At 50.4% G+C, this 19,350-nt stretch overlaps 2 protein-coding genes across 2 annotated transcripts in view; one reads left to right on the top strand and one right to left on the bottom strand.

Moving 5' to 3' along the window:
* lama5 (laminin, alpha 5) overlaps positions 1 to 11,171 on the top strand; it is a gene marked incomplete at its 5' end in the record, with an annotated part of 33,264 nt that extends 22,093 nt beyond the window's left edge. Inside the window, 25 exon segments of the mRNA XM_049005446.1 lie at positions 266 to 407; positions 628 to 730; positions 959 to 1,072; positions 1,165 to 1,350; positions 2,055 to 2,197; positions 2,289 to 2,468; positions 3,183 to 3,322; positions 3,688 to 3,853; positions 3,960 to 4,093; positions 4,412 to 4,574; positions 4,784 to 4,921; positions 5,045 to 5,205; positions 5,503 to 5,635; positions 6,105 to 6,248; positions 6,495 to 6,625; positions 6,710 to 6,865; positions 7,326 to 7,446; positions 7,541 to 7,698; positions 7,815 to 8,004; positions 8,377 to 8,529; positions 8,641 to 8,800; positions 8,977 to 9,107; positions 9,342 to 9,435; positions 9,703 to 9,822; positions 9,928 to 11,171. Coding sequence (XP_048861403.1) covers positions 266 to 407; positions 628 to 730; positions 959 to 1,072; positions 1,165 to 1,350; positions 2,055 to 2,197; positions 2,289 to 2,468; positions 3,183 to 3,322; positions 3,688 to 3,853; positions 3,960 to 4,093; positions 4,412 to 4,574; positions 4,784 to 4,921; positions 5,045 to 5,205; positions 5,503 to 5,635; positions 6,105 to 6,248; positions 6,495 to 6,625; positions 6,710 to 6,865; positions 7,326 to 7,446; positions 7,541 to 7,698; positions 7,815 to 8,004; positions 8,377 to 8,529; positions 8,641 to 8,800; positions 8,977 to 9,107; positions 9,342 to 9,435; positions 9,703 to 9,822; positions 9,928 to 10,076 — 3,610 coding nt within the window.
* Positions 11,172 to 11,352: 181 nt separating this feature from the next.
* adrm1 (ADRM1 26S proteasome ubiquitin receptor) lies at positions 11,353 to 19,187 on the bottom strand. Its single transcript, XM_049005445.1, has 10 exons — positions 19,046 to 19,187; positions 18,348 to 18,575; positions 14,225 to 14,341; positions 13,937 to 14,060; positions 13,330 to 13,416; positions 13,135 to 13,216; positions 12,638 to 12,900; positions 12,171 to 12,328; positions 11,920 to 12,022; positions 11,353 to 11,631 (listed from the first exon to the last, which is right to left on the bottom strand). The coding sequence occupies exons 2-10, from the start codon at positions 18,555 to 18,557 to the stop codon at positions 11,522 to 11,524; spliced, it is 1,254 nt and encodes a 417-aa protein (XP_048861402.1). The 5' UTR covers positions 18,558 to 18,575; positions 19,046 to 19,187; the 3' UTR covers positions 11,353 to 11,521.
* Between the last annotated feature and the right edge of the window lie 163 nt (positions 19,188 to 19,350).

Genomic DNA, 19,350 nt, shown 5'->3' with positions numbered 1-19,350 from the left:
ACTAAAATGTGTGAGGGGCAGTCATTCACAACAGTCCTGATCAGTGCACATCTATCTCTTTTAGCATTTTAATAAAAATATTAGATATTTTTTATTGATCCCTGTGGGGAAATTCTCTTCACACCTCCTCCAGCTTGCTCTCTGGAGATGAGAGGTGGCTGCTTCCTCTCACCTTGCGGCGCCTAGACATTTTGGAGGCTTAATTCCCATGATTCTCTTCGGCAGTCATTCGTCAGTGACTTGTCCCCCTCTTCCAAATCAACAGCGTCACCGCGACCACAAACCGGGACGCTTTCATCCAGCGCTTGGTGAATGCATCGCGCGCCTACACCAACATCGTCAGCTCCGTCCGGGAGGCAGAAGCTGCCGCCGACGCTGCCTTGCAGGCCAGCAAAGAGGCCCTGGAGGTCTGTCCGGCGTCCTGCCCGAGCCGCCATGCCACACTGTTATAACGTCTGGTTATCTGAAAGAGGAGGGACAGATTTATGGCCAACTGTCATGGTTGCTGAGGATAAAAGTATGATTTAAGATCTTTTTTAGTATGATGTCATTCAGGCACGTGTGAGTGTACGTATACTGATTTTTGGTTTTCTTAGAAGGCCTGTCTGATTGGTTTGGTCTTTTAAGATTGTGCAAGGTGAAGACCTTGGTGTGCTGGCCAGTGCACTGAAGAACCAGAGCAACCGTCTTGTGGAGGAGGCCAAGAAGCTACAGGACAGGCTGGCTAAAGGTGAGGCAACTGTGCCTTCGGGGTAGAAGGTCATGGGTTCAAATCCTGTGGCCAGCAGCGTAATCAAGGAGCCACCTGCTCCAGGGCCAGAGGATGTCGGCTGACCCTGAGCTCTGATGCCAGGTCACTTTGGTCAAAAGCGTCTGCGAAAGAAATTAATGTGAAACTAAATTTCACAAGTGGAAATTGGGCGATAATCATAATACCAAAAAGCTGCTCCTTTTGCAGATTTGAAACCACAACTGCAAACCACACACTCCCAGCTGCAAGACATGAAACATAAAAAGCACTCCCTATCCAAGGATCTCGAGATGCTCAGGAAAAATCTCAATTTCAGCCGAGGTAAATATGACGTGTGACTTTAAATAGCTGACTTCACATAGCCCTCGCCCCCACCCACGCCTCTGGACCGCCTGTCTCTGCCACCACCTCAGAGGACACGTCGAGAGACATCGCCGACGCCAAGCAGGCAGCGGAGAAGGCGAACACCACGGCGAACCGGGTGAAAGACCAGTTGCGTCCCATCCAACAGCAGCTTGACGAGTGGAAGACGCAGTACGGCGACTCTAACATGACGAACAAGGACCTGGACACCGCCTTCATGGAAGCCAATAAGTCAGGTAGTCCTGTGGAGGAGGCGGGGTCAAGGCAAGCCAGGGGCGTTATTCTGGGAAAGACAGTCTCAGCCAATCACAGAACACGTATGCAAAGACCCAGTTTAAAGTCACCAAAGTTCCAACCACTGGTCATATACACTTCAGGGAAGGAATTGAACTCTTAACCCTACCGGTATAAGGCTACATTGCTTGCCGCTGACAAAATTACTTCATATTTCATGTACACTAACTACTTCTTTTCTGACATGCTTACCAAATCAAGCAGAAAAATGACATAAGTCGATAGACTGCAAATCATGAATACAATAGGACAGTGTTTCCTAACCCGGTCCTTGGAGACCCCCAGGCAGTCCAGGTTTTTGCTCCCTTCCTAGAAGCTGGGAGGGAGCAAAAATGTAGACTGACTGGGGGTCCCCAAGAACCAAGTTGCAAAACACTGTAGTAGGACACAGTTGCGTACAGGCAAGACTGGTTCTTGATGTGTGATATTATTGGGTATTGACCGGTAGACCCTGAAGATCCGGTACAGGCGAGTTTTTATGTGAAGGTTTTGAGGAAACCCCCAGAGCACAGGCTGCCAGTAGGGAAAAACTGGGAAGGCATAACTAAACGATGTGCAGAGCGAGGCATTGTGTGGAGCTGGGGCAGATGGAAAAGGGGCGGAGCTCTGCTCAAGCTTCTCCCGCCCCCCTTGTGTCCTGGTGCAGTGGGGATGCTGGCTGATACCATCCCACTGCTGATCAAGAAGCTGGACGGGCTGCAGAACCACTCAACCCAGGCGCCCAACATCTCGGAGAACATCATGAGGATCCGAGAGCTAATCGAGCAGGCCCGGCGGGCGGCCAGCAGGGTGAGGCTGCGCGGAGGCAGGAGGGCGGAGGGGCATTCCCGCCCATCCCCAAGGCTGGTCTGTGACCTCGCTTCCCGGTTCACTCCCGTAGGTGAACGTAGCCGTGAAGTTTAACGGCACCTCGGCCGTCCAGGTCCGTAACCCGGAGAATCTGGCGGACTTGGCCGCCTTCACCTCCCTCAAGTTTTACATCACACTGCCGGAGGCGCTTCGGAGGAGGAGGCAGACTGAGGTCAAGAAGCAGTTCGTGCTCTACCTCGGCGGCAACAGCGTAAGTGGGCTTGGGGTCGGCGCCCCGAGGTCAGGTCGGCCGCTCGTCCCTTTCCTCAGTCCAGACCTCGCCTGGCTGCTCATCCTCAGCACTTGTGAATATTTTTATTTGAAGGAGTTTCCGAGTCTCTTAATCGCAGCTTCCGGAAACGCTGGTGTCACTAACATACATTTACTAAAAATACACTCGGTATTCTTTTCTGACAAATACGTTTACAGTATGTTTACCATTTGGGTACCATTTTTAGCAAGAAAATGTCATATCTATGATTCATCAAAGTAACCTCCTCAAGCAGTTATAATAGCAGGACATTAAATACTGCTCTGGTTTATGTGATGAAACAGTTAACTAGTCATCACCACACAACCAGTTAACAGGATGTCAGACATGTACTCTTACATACTTTTTCCACGTTATAAAGGAAATTTTTTTTATTTTGCTAATATTTTCACTTAGTTGTTCACGAAGGTAACCAATGCTTAACAAATTAAATAATCTGCAGTTTATGGAATGAATAGAAAAGTGATAAAACCCTGTGCTGTGCAGAAACGTTCAACTGGTAGCGTGTGGCGAGATTCTACTCTTTATATCTCCCTGAGACTGATAGACGCGGCAGCGATGCCTTGACACAGCTCTTCCGCCGAGGGGCTTATTGTGTTCAAACAGTTTACCGTTAATGCTGGTTTTTTGTTTTACTGTCCCTCCTACCTGCAGTCCGACACCGACTTCCTGGCCGTGGTCCTCGAGGGGTCGAAGCTGCGGTGGATGTACAAGCTGGGCGGACAAATTGCTGATGATCTAGTGCAGGAGAACATTAAATCGGATGGCAGCTTCAACAGCGTCCTCCTGCAGAGGTCAGTCACGCTCGCGCATGTTCGGGCTTCCAAGTGGATTGTGCTCAGAAGGAAATATATAACACAAAAATAGGAGCCTGAATAATATAAAAGGATGAATGGAAATGAATGAGATTTAAATGTCTAAAAACGTCTGAAATAGCAATGATATCAATGACCTTTTCTGTAACTACATATGATAGTTGGCCAGGTGAGATGTAAACGATTCTTGACTGTGCTTCTCCTTAGTGATAATCACTGATCGTTAATGTGTTGTTGATTATCTGTTTTTGAGTGGTATAGAGATTGACGACAGTATGTAATATTTATATGAGGAGCTGAATGTTTCGACACGGGTCACCGATCCAAACCGACATCTCTCCCAGGACGCTGCAGTACGGACAGATCGCCGTCGGCTTGGGGGAACCTGACCAGGATCAAGTGAAGAAGACCACTATGGGGAAACTGGAGGTCAAAGGTGACCACGGCCTTCTGAACCTGGCCCCAGGGGACACCGTCTTCTACGTGGGGGGGTTCCCCGACACGTTTAAGGTGAGAGCAGCCGGCCCTGTGCCTTCTCCTCGACGCACCTGAGCACTGGTGCCCTCCATCCCGCGGTAGGAGTCACTTTGATTCCCTCCCTCTTCCTCCTCCTCAGCCTCCCCCCGAGCTCCCGAAAGCGGGCTTTGAGGGCTGCATCGAGCTGGAGACCCTGAATGAACAAGTAGTGAGCCTCTACAACTTCGAGCAGACCTTCCAGCTGGACACCACCGCTGTCAGGCCTTGCGGAAGGTAGGCCTGGCACCCCTGCCGGCCTGCCGATTCAGTGCAGGCCCCCCCCCCAACAGGATTCTCAGGGCACCAGGCTGGGGTACACCCAACCACCTATGTGTTAGTGCCCCCTCTAGCCTGAGTTAGGCTGCTATTCCTGTGATCGGAATGTCGCCAGTTCTAATTCCAGCATTAATGAGTCTAGTACTGGTTATAACCCATGTGGCCCTCTAGGTAAGCGTTACCTAAACAGCCCCCCCCCCCCACTAGCATCCAGTCGAGTTCTGTTCTGCTTAGCATTTTCATACAGTTCTCATTCATGATGACTCGTATCTTTAGGGTCAAGCCAGTCTTGAACGAGCCTTGGGTCAATGACGGCGCGTACTTCGACGGCACTGGGTATGCAGAGATCCCCCTGCCGTCGTCAGAGAACCAAAAGCGGTTCGAGCAGGAGGTCCGTGTGCTGTCGCATAGTGGCATCCTGCTGCTGCTTCTACACCAGGTCAGCACTTCATTTCCAGCTCAGGTGTTTTTGTAGGTGCGTCTATTAGAAGGTGTGCGGTAGCATGATTCCTTGTTGGGCCATCTCGTTTGTGAGGGGTGTGAGTGAGAGAATGTCGAACGCGGAAGAACATCAAGGCACATTTTTTTGAGGCCCACCTCATCCACCCTGTGTTTAAAATGACGTTTGGGTATCTTTTCTCTTCCCAGACGAAATTCCTGTGTCTAGCCATCGTCCAGAGAAGGCTGAAGCTCTTCTATGACTTAGGTGCCGGGATGGAGGAAGAGACTCCTTTGTCAACCCGATTACCGGAGGACTTCGTGATCAGTGACGGGAAGAACTATGTGGTGAGATGTGGCCCTCCTCTCGTTTTCCCATCCGCCGGGCGGCCATTTTGTATGTTGATAATCGGGATGGTGAGAGTGAGCCTAAGGTTTAGCTCATGACTGCGCTGCCTTGTCCCCCTCAAGGTGGAGATCATCCTGCTCGGGAGCGCAGACTCCCGAGCAAGGCTACTGTTACGCAAAAACAGGATGCCCTTGTTCCAAAACTTCAACATCAATGGCTCCATTCCCAACTTCAGCGGGGTTTACTACATGGGAGGCGTTCCTGCCGATAAGCTTCCAGAAAGGTAAGTGGAGGTGGGAGGGGCACTAGAGGAAGGTAGGGCAGCCTATTGGCCAGGGGTTTATATAGGGGCGTGGCTTCAGAGGCACTGGATACAACTGGAAGCTGATTGGCTTCCGGAGTGCCCCCTCCCGTGTTACTCACCGATTCCAAATATATCATTGGCTAATGCTAAGGTTGGCTCCCTAATATGAATTATGGTACCTTTTATGTTCCTAGAAGAACCTCTGCTACTGACCGTGAAACAGAAATACACACTTTAATCAAAATATTATTTATCCCAAACATTTGTTTTGGACAGCCTGAAGACTCTCTACCCGGGTAGAACTTCTATCCGAGCTTGCTTCAGAAACATCAAAGCTATGAGTGCTCACATCGACCTGAAGAGGGTCAACACCTCCGGGGTCAGCTACGGATGTCCTGCTGACCTCCTGGTGAGTAGCTACCCATATTTTGGGACAATGTAAACCAGGGGTCTCCAACTCCGGTCCTGGAGAGCCACAACCCAGTAGGTTTTCTATCCTACCTGCTGATGAACCACACTAGTTCTCAGGTAAATTCCAGGAGCAGTTGTGGCTCATCAAAAGCCGGGTAGGATAGAAAACCTACTGGATAGCAGCTCTCCAGGACCGGAGTTGGAGACCTCTGATAAAAACGGATGTATTCCTGACACAAGGGGTGGGGTTTGGCTATGCAAATTAGGACCTTCATCAGAATGTTGGTGGTTCAGATCTCATGGCTGGCAGAGTCACAAGGGCCTTAACCCCAGTTTCTCCCGGGGCACATTTACACCTTTTCCGGTCATAGCTGCTTGTTTACGCTCTTTCCGCTTGGAGCTGTGCGTTAGCGCCCTCTCCAGCCGGAGCTGTGCGTTCGCGCCCTTACAGGCTGCTCCTTCCCCAGATCGCCAGACAGGCCTATTTCTCCGGTGTGGGTTATCTGGAGCTACAGCTGCAGGAAGTGCCCCCCCTTCAGGACGGCTACTACGCAGGATTTGGCTTCCGCACCGAGCAGACACATGGACTGATGTTCTACCACCAAGCCAAGGTAAGGAGCTGCATCTCTAGTCAAATGGATGGATGGATATATTAATGGATGAATGCAGTACAAGTCTATTGCAGAGTAACTTACCTGTTAACCGAATTCTTCATTCTCCAGTGCTGTGATGCTAAAGTTGGGGCAGATCTCAGGTTCATAACCGTCAGTGCTGTTTGCGTATCTCCCTGACGACGTGGTGCGAGTCCACTTGTGGTTTCACGGCGGGCCTCAATTCCCATGTCCATCTTCCCACAGAACGACATCTGCCAGGTCTACCTAGATAATGGCCATGTGGTGGTGGAGTCGGGCAGCAGTGCGGCGAAGACTCTGAAGACCTACAACGATGAAAGCGATCACTACATAGCCTTCTACAGCAACAGTCAGGGGTAGGCAAGCCACATGTGCGTTGGGTCACGTCCGGGCAGATCGGTGCTGCCGCGTCGTTGGTGCTCACTGTCTCCGCCCTGCAGGCTTCGCGTGTTCATGGACGACGTCTTGGAGAAAACGGTGAACTTCTCTGCGGCTGGGGCCGGCAGCCTGGAGACGAGGGACGACGGCTTGTATTTGGGGGGGGCACCGCAGATGTCCAACCTCACGGGCTGCATCAGCAACCTGTTCATCAAACGGTGAGGGAGAGAGAGGGGTCTCGACGTGTGCTTCTATCACAGCGAGTATGTGTGGACCTGTTTATGTTGACATAATTTACAGCAACACTATAATGTGCCATTTGTAAATTTAGTTAATTTTTTAATTCACAGTACTGTTGCCTCACACCTCTAGGATTAGGGGTTCGAATCCCATTTCTCTCTCTTTATGGAGTTGGCTTTTTCACCAAGATCCCTGCTTTCTACCCTCAGTCCAAAAACATGCGGTTAGCCTAATTGGTGACTCTGAATAGCTTGGTGTCATGTAGTATGGGCACTGTGAGGGACTGGCTTCCCATCCAGGGTGGACCCCAGCCTTGTTCCCTGTGCTGCCTGGAGCAGGCGACCCTAACAGCATAAGTAGTTAGAAGATGGATGTGTGGATGGATGGAATAATGCTCTATTCAAAAGGGACTCTAACCCTAATCTAATGTGTCCTCAGCGATGCAGAGTTCCAGATGGTCGAGGATCTGGTGACGGCAAAAAGGAACGTGGATATCCTGTTTACCTGCCCTGCTGCCAAAAGACCATGGAAGATCATGGCCCCCACTCGCAGTATGAAGGTGGGGGGGGGTGGTCCCAGATAGCTGGTGGTGGGGGGAGGTGGTCAAACAGCCAGAGGTAACACATGGAGAATTCTTCATGTCGTCCCCATAGGTGAAGGGCAAGAAAGCACACGGGAGGTCCGGGAGCCGTAGAACACGGGAGTCCTGTCAGGCAGAATTGGCCTCCCACCAGGAGGGGGCGCTGCAGTTCAGCAGATCCTCACAGAGCTACCAGCGCTTCGACACACTCCCTGACAGCTTCAGGAAGATGTAAGCTCTGCAGTGTCGTGACCTCTTCCAGATAATGCTCTATTTTCTACATGAAAAGTTAGCATGGCGGCCAAGTTAAAGGAATTACAATAGCTGCTCCTACTGTCTCCACCCAGGCCCCATTTCTCCCTGGGGGTGCGTGCAAACTCCTCAGAGGGCACGATCTTGCATACTGCTGATGAGAGGGGCAGAATCGGAATGATGCTGTCACTGTCTAGTGGACACTTCGTCCTGCAAGTCGATGGCGGCCGCAGGAAGGACACTTTACGCAGCCGCAGGAAGTACGACGACGGCCAGTGGCACACGGTGAGAGACACAGGGAATGTTAGCAGTGTGGAGCTAATTGGGTTAAGGATCTGTGCCCGGGAGGTCATGGGTTCCAATCCTGTAGCTGGCAGAATAATCTCAATCATCACTGAGCCAGTCCCTTAACCTTAAAGTCTGACTCTCAAGCAATGCCCCCCCCCTGGTCATTGCACCGAATATTAAATATATTCGTTCTGAGATGCTGAAGCAGCAAGTACTGCTAGAACAACAGTACTACAAGCTAGTTAGCTACCATCTGCTTACTAGCTATTTATTTAACTTTTGATGCATCTGGGCAGGGGAGCCCCAATGTCAGTCGTGAAAAGATTCCCCACCTGCTCATTTATAGCGATTTTTTTCCAATCATGCCAGGTCTTTGTGAGGAGGGATGCAGAGACGGTCAGCTTGGTTGTTGATGGAATCAACTCTCACACTCGAAGGGTGTCTTTTGGAAGGAGAAGCCGTGTGGTGCCCCCCCTCTACCTCGGTGGTCTCCTTCTCAGACACCCAAGTTCGGTAAACGTGGTATAAACACCTCCAATCTCACGTAAACAGCAAGGCTGGAATATTTGTGGAAAGCCTGATTCAAATTCAAATGGTCACCATGTAAATGTGGTGGTCTCCTTGGTAATGCAGGCACCAGCGTACGGCGGGTTTGTCGGCTGCATCCGAGACGTGAAGTTGAACGAGGAGCCTCTGGGGGCGCCCTCTCGCTCCGTGGGGGTGGTGCCCTGCTTCCAGGATGCCCAGCAGCCTGGGCTCTACATCTCCAGCCAGGGAGGACACGTCTTAGTCGGTGAGCCGACCCTCCACAAAGCAACGCGGAAGTGTCCCCTGTAGCCTGCAACACGGTCTGAGGCAGGATCAGGACAAATTCCGCTCAAAAGATCCATATGCCATCCTTTTCTGGCAGATGTTTCAGTGAACCTGTTTGGTTTCGAGGTTCAGCTAACAACCTACCTTCTTTATAAGATAACACCCTGTTAGTGGGAGGAGACCTCGAGATCCAGCTGGAGGTGCGTGTGGTTGGCGACTCTGGCCTGGTGCTGCACGCTGGGGGAGAAGGAGACCATCAGCTGACACTCTACCTGAACCAGGGGGAGGTAAGGGGGCGGAGTCTTCCAGTGCTCTGCTTCGTGTATCATCCAAACCAAAACTTAGAGACTGACAGTGGTAGCAGTAGTGAGCACTGTGTTTGTTAGGTTGTTAGGACACTGTACCTGTGATCAGAAGGTTGCTGGTTCAAACCCAAACTGCGTGTCGTACGAGCGTGACGCCATTGTTGGTTTCTCTGTGACGTTACTTGACTGTGACAACATCCCTGATCCCTCCCAAAGGTCACGGTCGTGGTGAATAACGGAAACGGCCCGTTCTCCGCCTCCCTGTCAGCCGCGCAGTCGCTGTGTGATGGCCAGTGGCACCGCATCAAAGGCGAGTGGATCGGAAGCGTCCCCCCCCCCCACCCACCGTCATCCGGGGGACGTTCGACTCCCTGAATCCTAGGGAGCGTCTTCACTCCCTCACATACAGATGCCCAGCTGGTGTCCCCTGTCACAGTCTTTACCACCCCTCACATCATGCATCTGTATGGGGCCCCTGAGGTTTTGGCGACCCCTGTGGGCCACAAACCGCCCCCTGGGTGTCTTCCATCTCCCATGTTCCCCCCCGTCTCACGTGTGGGTCGCATTTGCCTTTCAGTCGTTAAGAATGGCAGTTGGGTCCAGCTTGATGTGGACAGGAGCAGTCGGAACTCCACTGACCCCGCACAGGGCGTCCACATTGGAGGAGAATCGACGCTCTACCTCGGGGGTGTGCCGGGTAAGACCTCGCATTCATGTTTCATGCTGCACCGCACAGCACAGGCATCCATTTTAACCTGGAGTTGGACAGAGCCTGTTAACCTTTCGCATTTCCTTCGGACAGATGATGTTGAAGTCCCCGGCCTGCCGTCCCCTCTCCCCTCACTCCATGGTTGCTTCCAGGGGCTTTTAATTAACCGGCAGCGTGTGAACCTGGCCAAACCACTCTTAGTCCGCGGGGGGGTCGGAACCCAGGGCTGCCCCGTTGTGTAACAGTACAGACTCTTCTCTCCCAAGACCTTCTACATGCTTGTGATGCTTCGGTGGTGGGGCTAACCTTTTATTTAAACATATTTATGATTTTAAAATTGTTTATAAAATTTAAGGGGAAAAAAATCAGCACTAGGGACCTTCAGTAAGCTGGTCGGTCCGGGGAGCACTGTTCCCTCACACCTGCTGCACTGTGGATTTCAGGATTTCCTGATGGTCTCTCCCCCCACCCCCCCCCGTGTGTGTGGAGTTTGCATGTTGTTCTTGTGCGGTGCAGGATTCCTATGGGTACTCCAGTGTCCTCTCACTGCCCAAAAACATGCCATTAGGCTAATTAGTGTTCCACACAGTACATGTGCATGTGTGTGCTCTGTGATGGACCCTGTACCCCCAGCCCTGCGCAGCCTGTGATGGGCTCCAGGCCTCCAGGCCTCCTGCCGCATGAAAGTGGTCACAGGATGGATGGATGGATGATTGATTTCCTCCCTGACGTGACCAAAAATACCCTTTTCAAAACACTGGGCTGGACTTTGGCCTTTAACTTTAACCTGTTCGTCTCAAGTGCATTTGTGTTGTAGAAATATCGGTAGCAGACTTTCCAAAACCAATTGCAGGACAATGGAGCCCTTTGTACCTTATGAATTTTATTTAATTTGTCATTAGGTACTAACTTAGACCAGCAGGGAACTTCTGAAGACTCATGATGTCTAATCTGTAAAAGCTAAACAGAGACTGAACATTGAGTGCTGTTACCCTTCCTTGTGTATTTTATATTGGGGATATTAATGCCAATCACATATTTCTGGATGCAGTATTTTAAAAACTTTAAATGTTATTTTTTAAAAGAATAAATATTTGAAATATTTTGTAGATATTTTGTGGGACCAGAGACTATAGCAGGTGTTCATTTTATACAAACATTCCCGAAACACAGCATCTGGTTCTCAATCCGTCTCCAAATTCCCACTTTTTCCCGCCCTCAGCCTTGCAGGGAAATTTCACAGGGACCTTAAAAACATTTCTCCTTGCCCTCACGCTTGTTTCCGAGTCGAATAAAGCTGTTGACGTTTCAGTGAATAAAGGTGTTTTTGAAACGAGGCTGCGTGTACTTTCCTAGTGCTGCTGGCGGCAGATGTGAGCACATCGCTTGTGCAGGACATGTAGCCCCATCGCTTTACGCGTTTCCATGGCAGCCAAAACATGGATATAAACTCTCAGATGGAGCCTCTGGAAGTCCTGCAATCACATTCAGAGAATAACCTGCCATCACACTGGGGAATTTCATGCCATTTCAATACCGATTTATTCATGCTGGTCTCATAGCTTACATTTTATATAGACTGTATATTTAACGAAAGAAAGAGCAGAGTATCACTGACACACCAGGGTAAATGAACAGCCTACAGTAAGGTCATAAAAATGTGAAATACGGGGGGGCAGCAGATGTCCTAATCCAAACTCATGTCCTCCTCGTCGTCATCCTTGTCTTTGGGGTCTCCACCCTCGGTGTCCGTCTTTGCGTCCCCCCCCTCCATGGCCTTTGCAAACGCCTCCACATCTAACAGGATAGAGGTTTTCGTGCTTAATACCCAGATTAAACCCACCAGTAAATCTTACCCACCACCAGAGGTGGCAATTTCTGGTCCAGGAAGTAAAAATCCAGGCCATGACTTAATTTCAACCAACCAGCTGTGCATGAAGAGTCACAGAGTACTAATCTGGTGGGTTAAAAGTAAATCCTGGTCTGGATTTTTACTCTCTGGACCTGAAATTGCCACCTCCGCCCACTAGTATGGTAAGTGTCATGGGAGCGCCCTGGTCAGTGGAGGGAGCCCCACAGCCATACCTCCCTTGTTGGCTGCGTCCACGGCCTCTGTGGGCAGCCCAAACTGGTTCATGAGCGGCCCCAGCTGCCCGGAGGCCAGTGCGCTGCTGAACATGCTCATCGCCTGCGGGGGGAGAGGACATCGCGCACCCATGGGATTACTGCTACGAAAGCAGCAGGACCCCCCCCCCAAAGGGGTGCTATGTCGTTTCTGGGACCCACCCCCTTAGTGTAATGACTGCTTGTGGCCAACAGAGGGCGCCATGGCGTACCTGCTGGAACTGTGGGGAGGTGAGTGTGTTCTGGATCTCCTCGGCGCTCTGGGGCAGGGACTCCCCCGAGGGCAGGTACGGCAGGAGGCGCTGCTGCACCTCGGCGTTGGCCAGGATGGGAGCCATCACCTCGGGGGTCAGCACACTGGCCAGGTCCACTGGGGGTGCACAAATCACACCATCAGGGTCCTAAGCTAATGTCATGAATATAAATTTTTTTTCATGGGTGGGTGGGGGGGCTCATAGAGGACAGATGGGCTGAGAGCTTTAGTTAACTGTACCATGCCCCCCCCCACACACACACACAGCGCCATCCCAGTTAGCATCCTGGCCTTTTGACCTTTAACCCCAAGGCCCTACGTCATCCATGATACCCAAGCTCCTGCCTATGCTATAGACACTAACACCTCCCCCTCACCAGGGTCCGGACTCCTTCCTTTACCCGCTATACAGCACCCCCTCCTCACCTCCTTGGACCCCGGAAGCCGCTGCTGGCACGTTCATGGTGGCCAGGATGTTCTGCAGGTCACTGAGCTGGATGGGCTGGGCGGGGCTGGCGGCCGAAGGCGCCGGCGGGGGGGTGGGTGTCGCCGGGTTGGTGGGCGTCACGGCCGGGGAGGAACTGATGGTGGCTGCTGGGGTGATGGGGGTGGTGGGGGCTGGGACCGAGGTGATGCGGGGGGCCGAGAAGGTGGAGGAGGGGGTGACGGCAGCGGATTGGCTACGGGAACTGGGGGGAGGGAAGAGGGGTGAATTTGGAAAAACGCACGAAATGATGAAGGTACCGTCAATAGCGAGTAGATTCACTTTCATTACAGATTCATCTGGACTGAGCCCCCCCCCCCCCCCCCCAGACAGCCAAACGTCAACAAGACAGCAATGTGTACAAGACTCCCCATAATCAATGCGCTTCCGATTTCAGTGACATTAATAAACATAGCCACAAGGGGGTGCCATGTCTCACCTAGAAGATGAGCCGCTGCCTGCAGGTCCTCCGCTGCCAAGCAGACTGGCGAGACCCGGACCTGCCAGGGCGCCCAGGCCTCCTGAAAGCACAGAGTGGGGAAAATTACCTCCACCGTCCCCCTGGGGGGCTTCAAGAGCACCTCCCATTCTTATTCAAGACCATAATGGTATTTAAAACCTCAGAAATACTCACCAAGGCCTCCAAGCCCAGTTGGTCCAATCAACTGCATGAGCTGGTTATGACTCATGTTACCCAGAAGGCTTTGCAGGCCACCCTCACCTGTAGTTCGGAGGAAACGTCAAACTCCGTTATTCTTATCGTCATACATTCAGAAGTTCCACTAATGCAAGAATTTCTAAATAACTACATCATTCCAACAGTGAAATCTATTCATCCATCCATCAATCCAACGCCCAACCAATGCAGGGTTGACTACCTCAGCCAGCAGAAGGCACAGTTCAGAGATACCAATTATCACTGTGTGCCTTTGGCTATGAGAGAAAGAACAGAGTCCTGATATCAGACCCACACACCATGGGGACATCATGCACATTCGCGGAGCAGAAGCAGGATGCAAATCTCAAATCCTGCACGTGTGAAGCAGTAGCACTACCCAAAGAGTCACCAAACCCCCACCCCAAATAAAAGGGTGTCCACATTTACTGTGTTTAAAAGTTGCTCTGATCATAATTAAGAAGGTTCCGAAATAGCCCAGCTCAGGGTGTCTTGCAAGAGACGATGGGATTTTAACCGGGGTGCCCCTCCCTGGAGAAGCGTGCAGGCCAGGGCGGCCCCTCACCTCCGAGAGCGGAGAGCTCGTGGCCCCCGCTGCCCCCACTGCCCAGTGCGCCTGGCATGGGCGGGTTGTTCAGGTACTCGTTCACCTTGCGCGAGTGCTCCTCGTCCTTGTCCGTTTTGGGCTCCTGTGGGAGGGAAAAATCGGGGCTGTGAAGACACTCCAAGCGGTCGTCCCGGCACCTCAACGACTCGCTATATGATCCCGCCTTTTCAACCCAGGGAAAGTGAACGTGAACTGAAGTTCTGAGTCCCCTTCCCGAATCAGGCCTGAACAGGAGAGGCCCTGTACCTGCATCCAGAAGAAGAGCCTTTTGGTGCTGGCTTTGAACTTCAGCACGTACACACGGCCCGTGGTGCACTGGTTGACCCTCTTGAACTCACAGTCTTCGGGAAAAATGATCAGATCCTGCAAAAGGAGGAGTAGATCATCGAAGGTTGCAGAGACCCTGAATTCCCCTGGGATCAGTCAAAGATTATGTTCCCTTAAATGAATAAAACTAACATCGTCAGACCCAGCCTTGACACGCAAGCGATTCCTCTCCACCCCATTGAAACATCACACATACCAGCTCGGCTGTAAACCCGGACCATGTACTGATAAAAAAAAAAAAAAACACTGGAAAAACAATGCCTTTAGAAGCCTTCCTGAGACACTAAACCGCAAAGTTTACACATACGAACGTGGTCGTCATTTCCAGTGCCTGACTCGAAAAGTCACGGGCAGCTTCAACATCTCCACAATAAGGAAGACGTTTAAGTTAATATTTAGTGTAGTGTCTGTTTATTTCCAACAGGGGGACCCAAACCTCTGAGGCTCCTCACAAATGTGAGATTTGAGGGACGATAACCATCACCACGAATTACATAACCGTATTTCCTAAATGTTTAACCGGGACAGGCTCACGGAGAGCCCACAGTCAGGTGGCACGTGGAAGGGGACACCCCGGATGGGATGCCAGCCCAGTACAGCTGCTAAACACAGCAGGACCCCCCCCCAGATTACTCGACAGATGGTATACAGAGCTGAGACAGAGCAATAAGCGGCTAGGAGGCTGTGCCTTGATTGGAAGGTCGACAGTTCAAATCACAGGGACAGAGTGATTTCCCCACTGGGCTCCTGAGCAAGGCCGCTAACCCCCAAATGCATCAGGGACTGTCTGACTGCTTTCTCAAAAGAAAAAACGTTGCTGTGGATAACAGCATCTGGCAAATAAATTAACGTAAATAAATGCTCTTTGAAAGAACAATGGGAAGCTTCCCCTTCGGCTTTCATGAAGCAGCGAGGAATCGTCTCTGATGTGGCTTTAACAGCTGACATACTGCCAGCATTAAAATAAAGATATCCGCTAAAATAAGGCCACTAAGGAGGTTCCAAATGCCTGCCGTTTTAGTGATCAAAAGCCAAGTAATACCCATCCATCTCCTACAAGCAGTCACACGATACAGGGCGACAGGGAGCCTGGGGTCTCCGCAGGCAGGGGTCACCCCCAACACAGCATGGGGCCATTAGGATCCCTGCTGAAATATCCCAGAAAGCGGATTTCAGTTTAATACCAACCTTAATACCAACATCGCAGTGCAGTTAGCTTTATATACAGTTTTCTGGCTGTAATATCTTTCACTGCAATATTTTGCAGTTTGTGTGCACTTCATGTTCATTAGTCCAGCTCTCTTGCCTAACGTCACTGGTGGTGAATGGACAAGTTTATTATATGAAAGTTACATGGTGTGCATTGTCCCGCATAGTTTAATGCTTAAAGCACACCTTACAGGACATGTCTATCATTTAGGTTTATACTTATTAATCCATAAATAAATTCTATCGTTTGCACTTCACACGGACTCCGTGCGGTTATTAATGGTAACGGAGACGTACTGTGCGATTTCGCAATGTCCATCCCACTTTTGTACGAGTCCGTTTTCTCCCAACCATCAATTTCGTTTTCCCTCCATGTCTTTTCCAGAGCTCAATACTCTCTGCAACAGGTTGCCAGATAGCATGAAGAGTTTCCGAGGAAATGATTTGACAAAACCCACCCAATCTGGCAACACTGCTTTGGATCGATCCACGCTTTAATCACGTGATGAAGCAGCAGGAAAGGCAGACGCATGTCAGCTGCGCACGTAATTAAAAGCCACTTTTCTTGCCTTTTTGGTTCATATTTAATTTTTTCTTGGATTGCGAGACGCAGTCGGCACTGGAATGAAAAAAACAGTCGCAAAACAAATAATCAAGGCGCAGTGACGATCAGGCATGGAGCCCTGCATACTCTATGTTTGCGTAAAGCACACCGGGCTGCTTGGCTTGTCTGCGCCACACGTCCGTCTCAGTGGAGCCTCACTCACGTTAGTGCCTTTGTCACCATGGAAGCTCGTGTTTCTCTCTGTAACTGCTAAACATGTCAGTGGTGTTAATTTTGCATTTTAACAATGACTCCAAAACGCAGTGCTCTCAGCACGTACAGCAGTAACTTTGTACATACAGGGGCACAATTTAGATGATTTGTATATCATATAAAAAGGCCTTGATAGGAAATGACGAAGTAATTTAACACGCAAAGTGTACAGCGCAATATTGTGTGTTTAGACACTGGTAATAGAATTTTATGTTATTGTTCAGGTCAGCAGACTGTTATGGGTAGAGGCTGGGGGGGGCAAGTATTATTGGTGAACTGTCACATTCTCGGGGATCTGCTGACCCCAACCCCTACGAATGTGAAGGGGATACTGTATCGAGTCCTGAGGCATCTCTCCATCAATACAAAAACCTAGGTATGCAAATTAGGACAAGTATTCATCAGCATGCGAGGTCGTTGATTAACACCATGCTGCACCAAAAAGAAAAGGGGGGGGCGACCAACTAAGAAAGCTGGTAGCAGCAGTGCACCCACCAGGAAAGCTGGTCTAGAGGCCTGTTCAGGGACCCCGATTAGCCAAAGCCCATCATGAGAATAACCAGGGACATTTCTTTGGTTTTTCAAATGACTCTCCTGGGCCAGTGGGAGAGAGACTAGCAGGGTCACATGGGCGAGCTGGGGTGACCTCGCACATTACCGTGGCATGGACCAATAGGAGAGAAGCTACCAGGGTCACATGGGCTGCCTGGGGTAACCTTGCACAATATGGGCTGGATTGACAGCCACAGGCAAACACGCATCACATCCTTATACCTGACTGACTCTGAGCTGGCTGGGTCAGGCTTGTGCTGGTATTTTAAATTTGCTGGTGTTGTTTTACACGATAGTTTTCATAGTATTGGAATACTGTTGTGCATGTTATTCTTAAAGGACCTTTGTCCCCATTTTGTTAGCAGAAATAAGGTCTCTTTGTTTAAAACTAGCCATCTCTGAGCCTCTCCCCACTACATTCCACACCACAGACTGTGTCTGTCTACCATACAGAGCCTCAATTTGCCTTTGGTGCCTGTAGAACACACAGTGCACTCTTGTGCCTCATATTTCCCCGTGGAGGTATTTAGATCTGCAGTGTGTACAGTGGAGGGGTTTACCAGGACTCGAGCCATGCATCTGTGTGCTTCCCAAAGGTCTGGGATCTCACTAGGCTTGGAGGCAGACAAAGTAATAAACCCACCTCTGAGCATGTGAATACGTGATTAATTATAACCACCGAAACACCATCCAGGGCTTCAGACTAACTCTTTGCACTGGCTGCACTGGTGCGCCTAACTGATTCATTTAGTTGCACTGCCACGAAACACAGATGTGTTTCTTTGAGACATCGTGTTTTTTTAGCGTTTCAATTAGGAATGTTGGTGGTCTGACAACAAAAGCACTGTTAACGGCCATGCTTTGGGCAAATTCTTTGCAGGTGGCCATTTTATCGTACCTAAGCCATGGAAACTGGGCTAGCCAGTCTTTCCGGAATATATATTTTTTTGGCCTTTTTTTTGTTCACCTGGCTCTGGCTCTGAGCCTGATGCTATCTCCAATGCTTGGCCAGGGTTACTGTTTGGCATCTTACCATCGATAGGGGAGACGGGATGGATTAACGGTTACCGCTGCTGAGGGTACAAGGTCTAGGCTGGAACTTTCAAATCTGGGGATGCTGATATGTGTAATGGGCTGCACAGCATTTCTCTTAACGAAAAAACTATCAGTACTTTTCTTCATCTTGAGATACCAGTTACCTGTGTTTTAATTTGTTGCTCCAGGATGAGTAGCCTACAGGTGGTGATTTCAAGCACGGTATCAGTGTAGAAGAATCTCAGGGTCAGAGCCAATCAGAGGTGAAGACCCGCTCCTTCTCTGCCTTTGATTGGCTCTGACCTTAATGTTCTTCTTCCAAGAAAAAGCAGACCTGCAAAATGTTAAGTGCACTAGTGCCACCAAAGGAAAAAAAACAGCCCCCTTTCCAGACTGAGGGCACTTACAGATTTAAGCAGGGCTACTTACATCCTCCACGTTCCCGGAAGTCCGGTCTTTCCAGCAGAAGTGGATGAGGGAGTCGTCAGTCTGCTGGATGTAGACCAGCCCCTTGCGCTTGTCAGGGGTCACCGTGCTGCCTTTGAGGGACATCTTCCCAGCCCTAAACTCCACCAAGTTCTTGCTGGAAGAACCGCGGGAGCCTGACACCAGACTTGGGAAGAGCGCTCCAGACGACATGCCGGTGAAAGCCTATGACTGAGAATACGAACACGTCAGACGCTCCGCAAAGACCCAGTTCATAAGCTCATCATTACAGCCACGTCATTAAACAACTAACGTCGTTCTACAGAAGCTGCGGTTGGTGTAAGCGGCAGCACACCGCGAATAACCCCACACACGCGGCCCCATGAGCTTTCCCAGTCGCTAAAGTGCGTTTTACCGTGCTAACCTCCACATTTCCTCCTCGAAATGAGTCTTTCCCTCCCCAGAAAACAACACCGCTGTTCCCCAACCGCCTCCGGGATAAACAACCCCGCGCTGCCTAAACATTGTTAGCCAACAGCTACCTGACTAGCTAGCCGACGGTTAAATAGCATCGGTTAGCAAACTAAGCTGAACGTTTAACCAGAAAACGTGAGTGGAAAATAGCATACTCTAGCCACGTCTACATAAGGCCTCGATACAATAGATATATTCTGAGAAATAGTGTAACTTTGCGGCGTTACCTTCGTTCCGATGATAAATGAGATGCTCTGGTTCTGAGCAGTTGTCTACCGGAGGAACAAGACCGTGCACTTCCGCAAATCGGACGGAGGCTTCGGATTGATCAGAACGTTAAGATCTCTGGCCTTCGATTGGTCCAATGGACTGTCAATCATACCGCCTGCGAGGCGCTACCACTAACCCACCTGGAATTGAATTTGCTGTGTCATACAACAGCCTCTGCGCAACCCGTGTGTTCTGCAATGTTTAAAATAATTGGTCGAAAGTGCAAACGAAGCGTTAGAAACACGAAAGTCGTACTGTTGTC

This window comes from Brienomyrus brachyistius, unplaced genomic scaffold, assembly GCF_023856365.1.
Source record: "Brienomyrus brachyistius isolate T26 unplaced genomic scaffold, BBRACH_0.4 scaffold314, whole genome shotgun sequence".
In the NCBI taxonomy this organism is placed as follows: Eukaryota; Metazoa; Chordata; class Actinopteri; order Osteoglossiformes; family Mormyridae; genus Brienomyrus; species Brienomyrus brachyistius.
Note: the sequence above shows the minus strand (reverse complement) of the source record. Positions and strands in the feature narration are given on the sequence as shown.

What these genes read in the sequence shown, in the direction of transcription:
- adrm1 (XM_049005445.1), bottom strand. Translation starts at nt 18,557, where the DNA reads ATGTCGTCTGGAGCGCTCTTCCCAAGTCTGGTGTCAGGCTCCCGCGGT. An exon ending in CTTCCGGGAACGTGGAGGAT is followed by an intron (nt 14,342 to 18,347) that starts GTAAGTAGCCCT and finishes CTCCTTTTGCAG; the next exon opens with GATCTGATCATTTTTCCCGA. An exon ending in GGCTTCCGGGGTCCAAGGAG is followed by an intron (nt 12,329 to 12,637) that starts GTGAGGAGGGGG and finishes GTGCACCCCCAG; the next exon opens with TGGACCTGGCCAGTGTGCTG.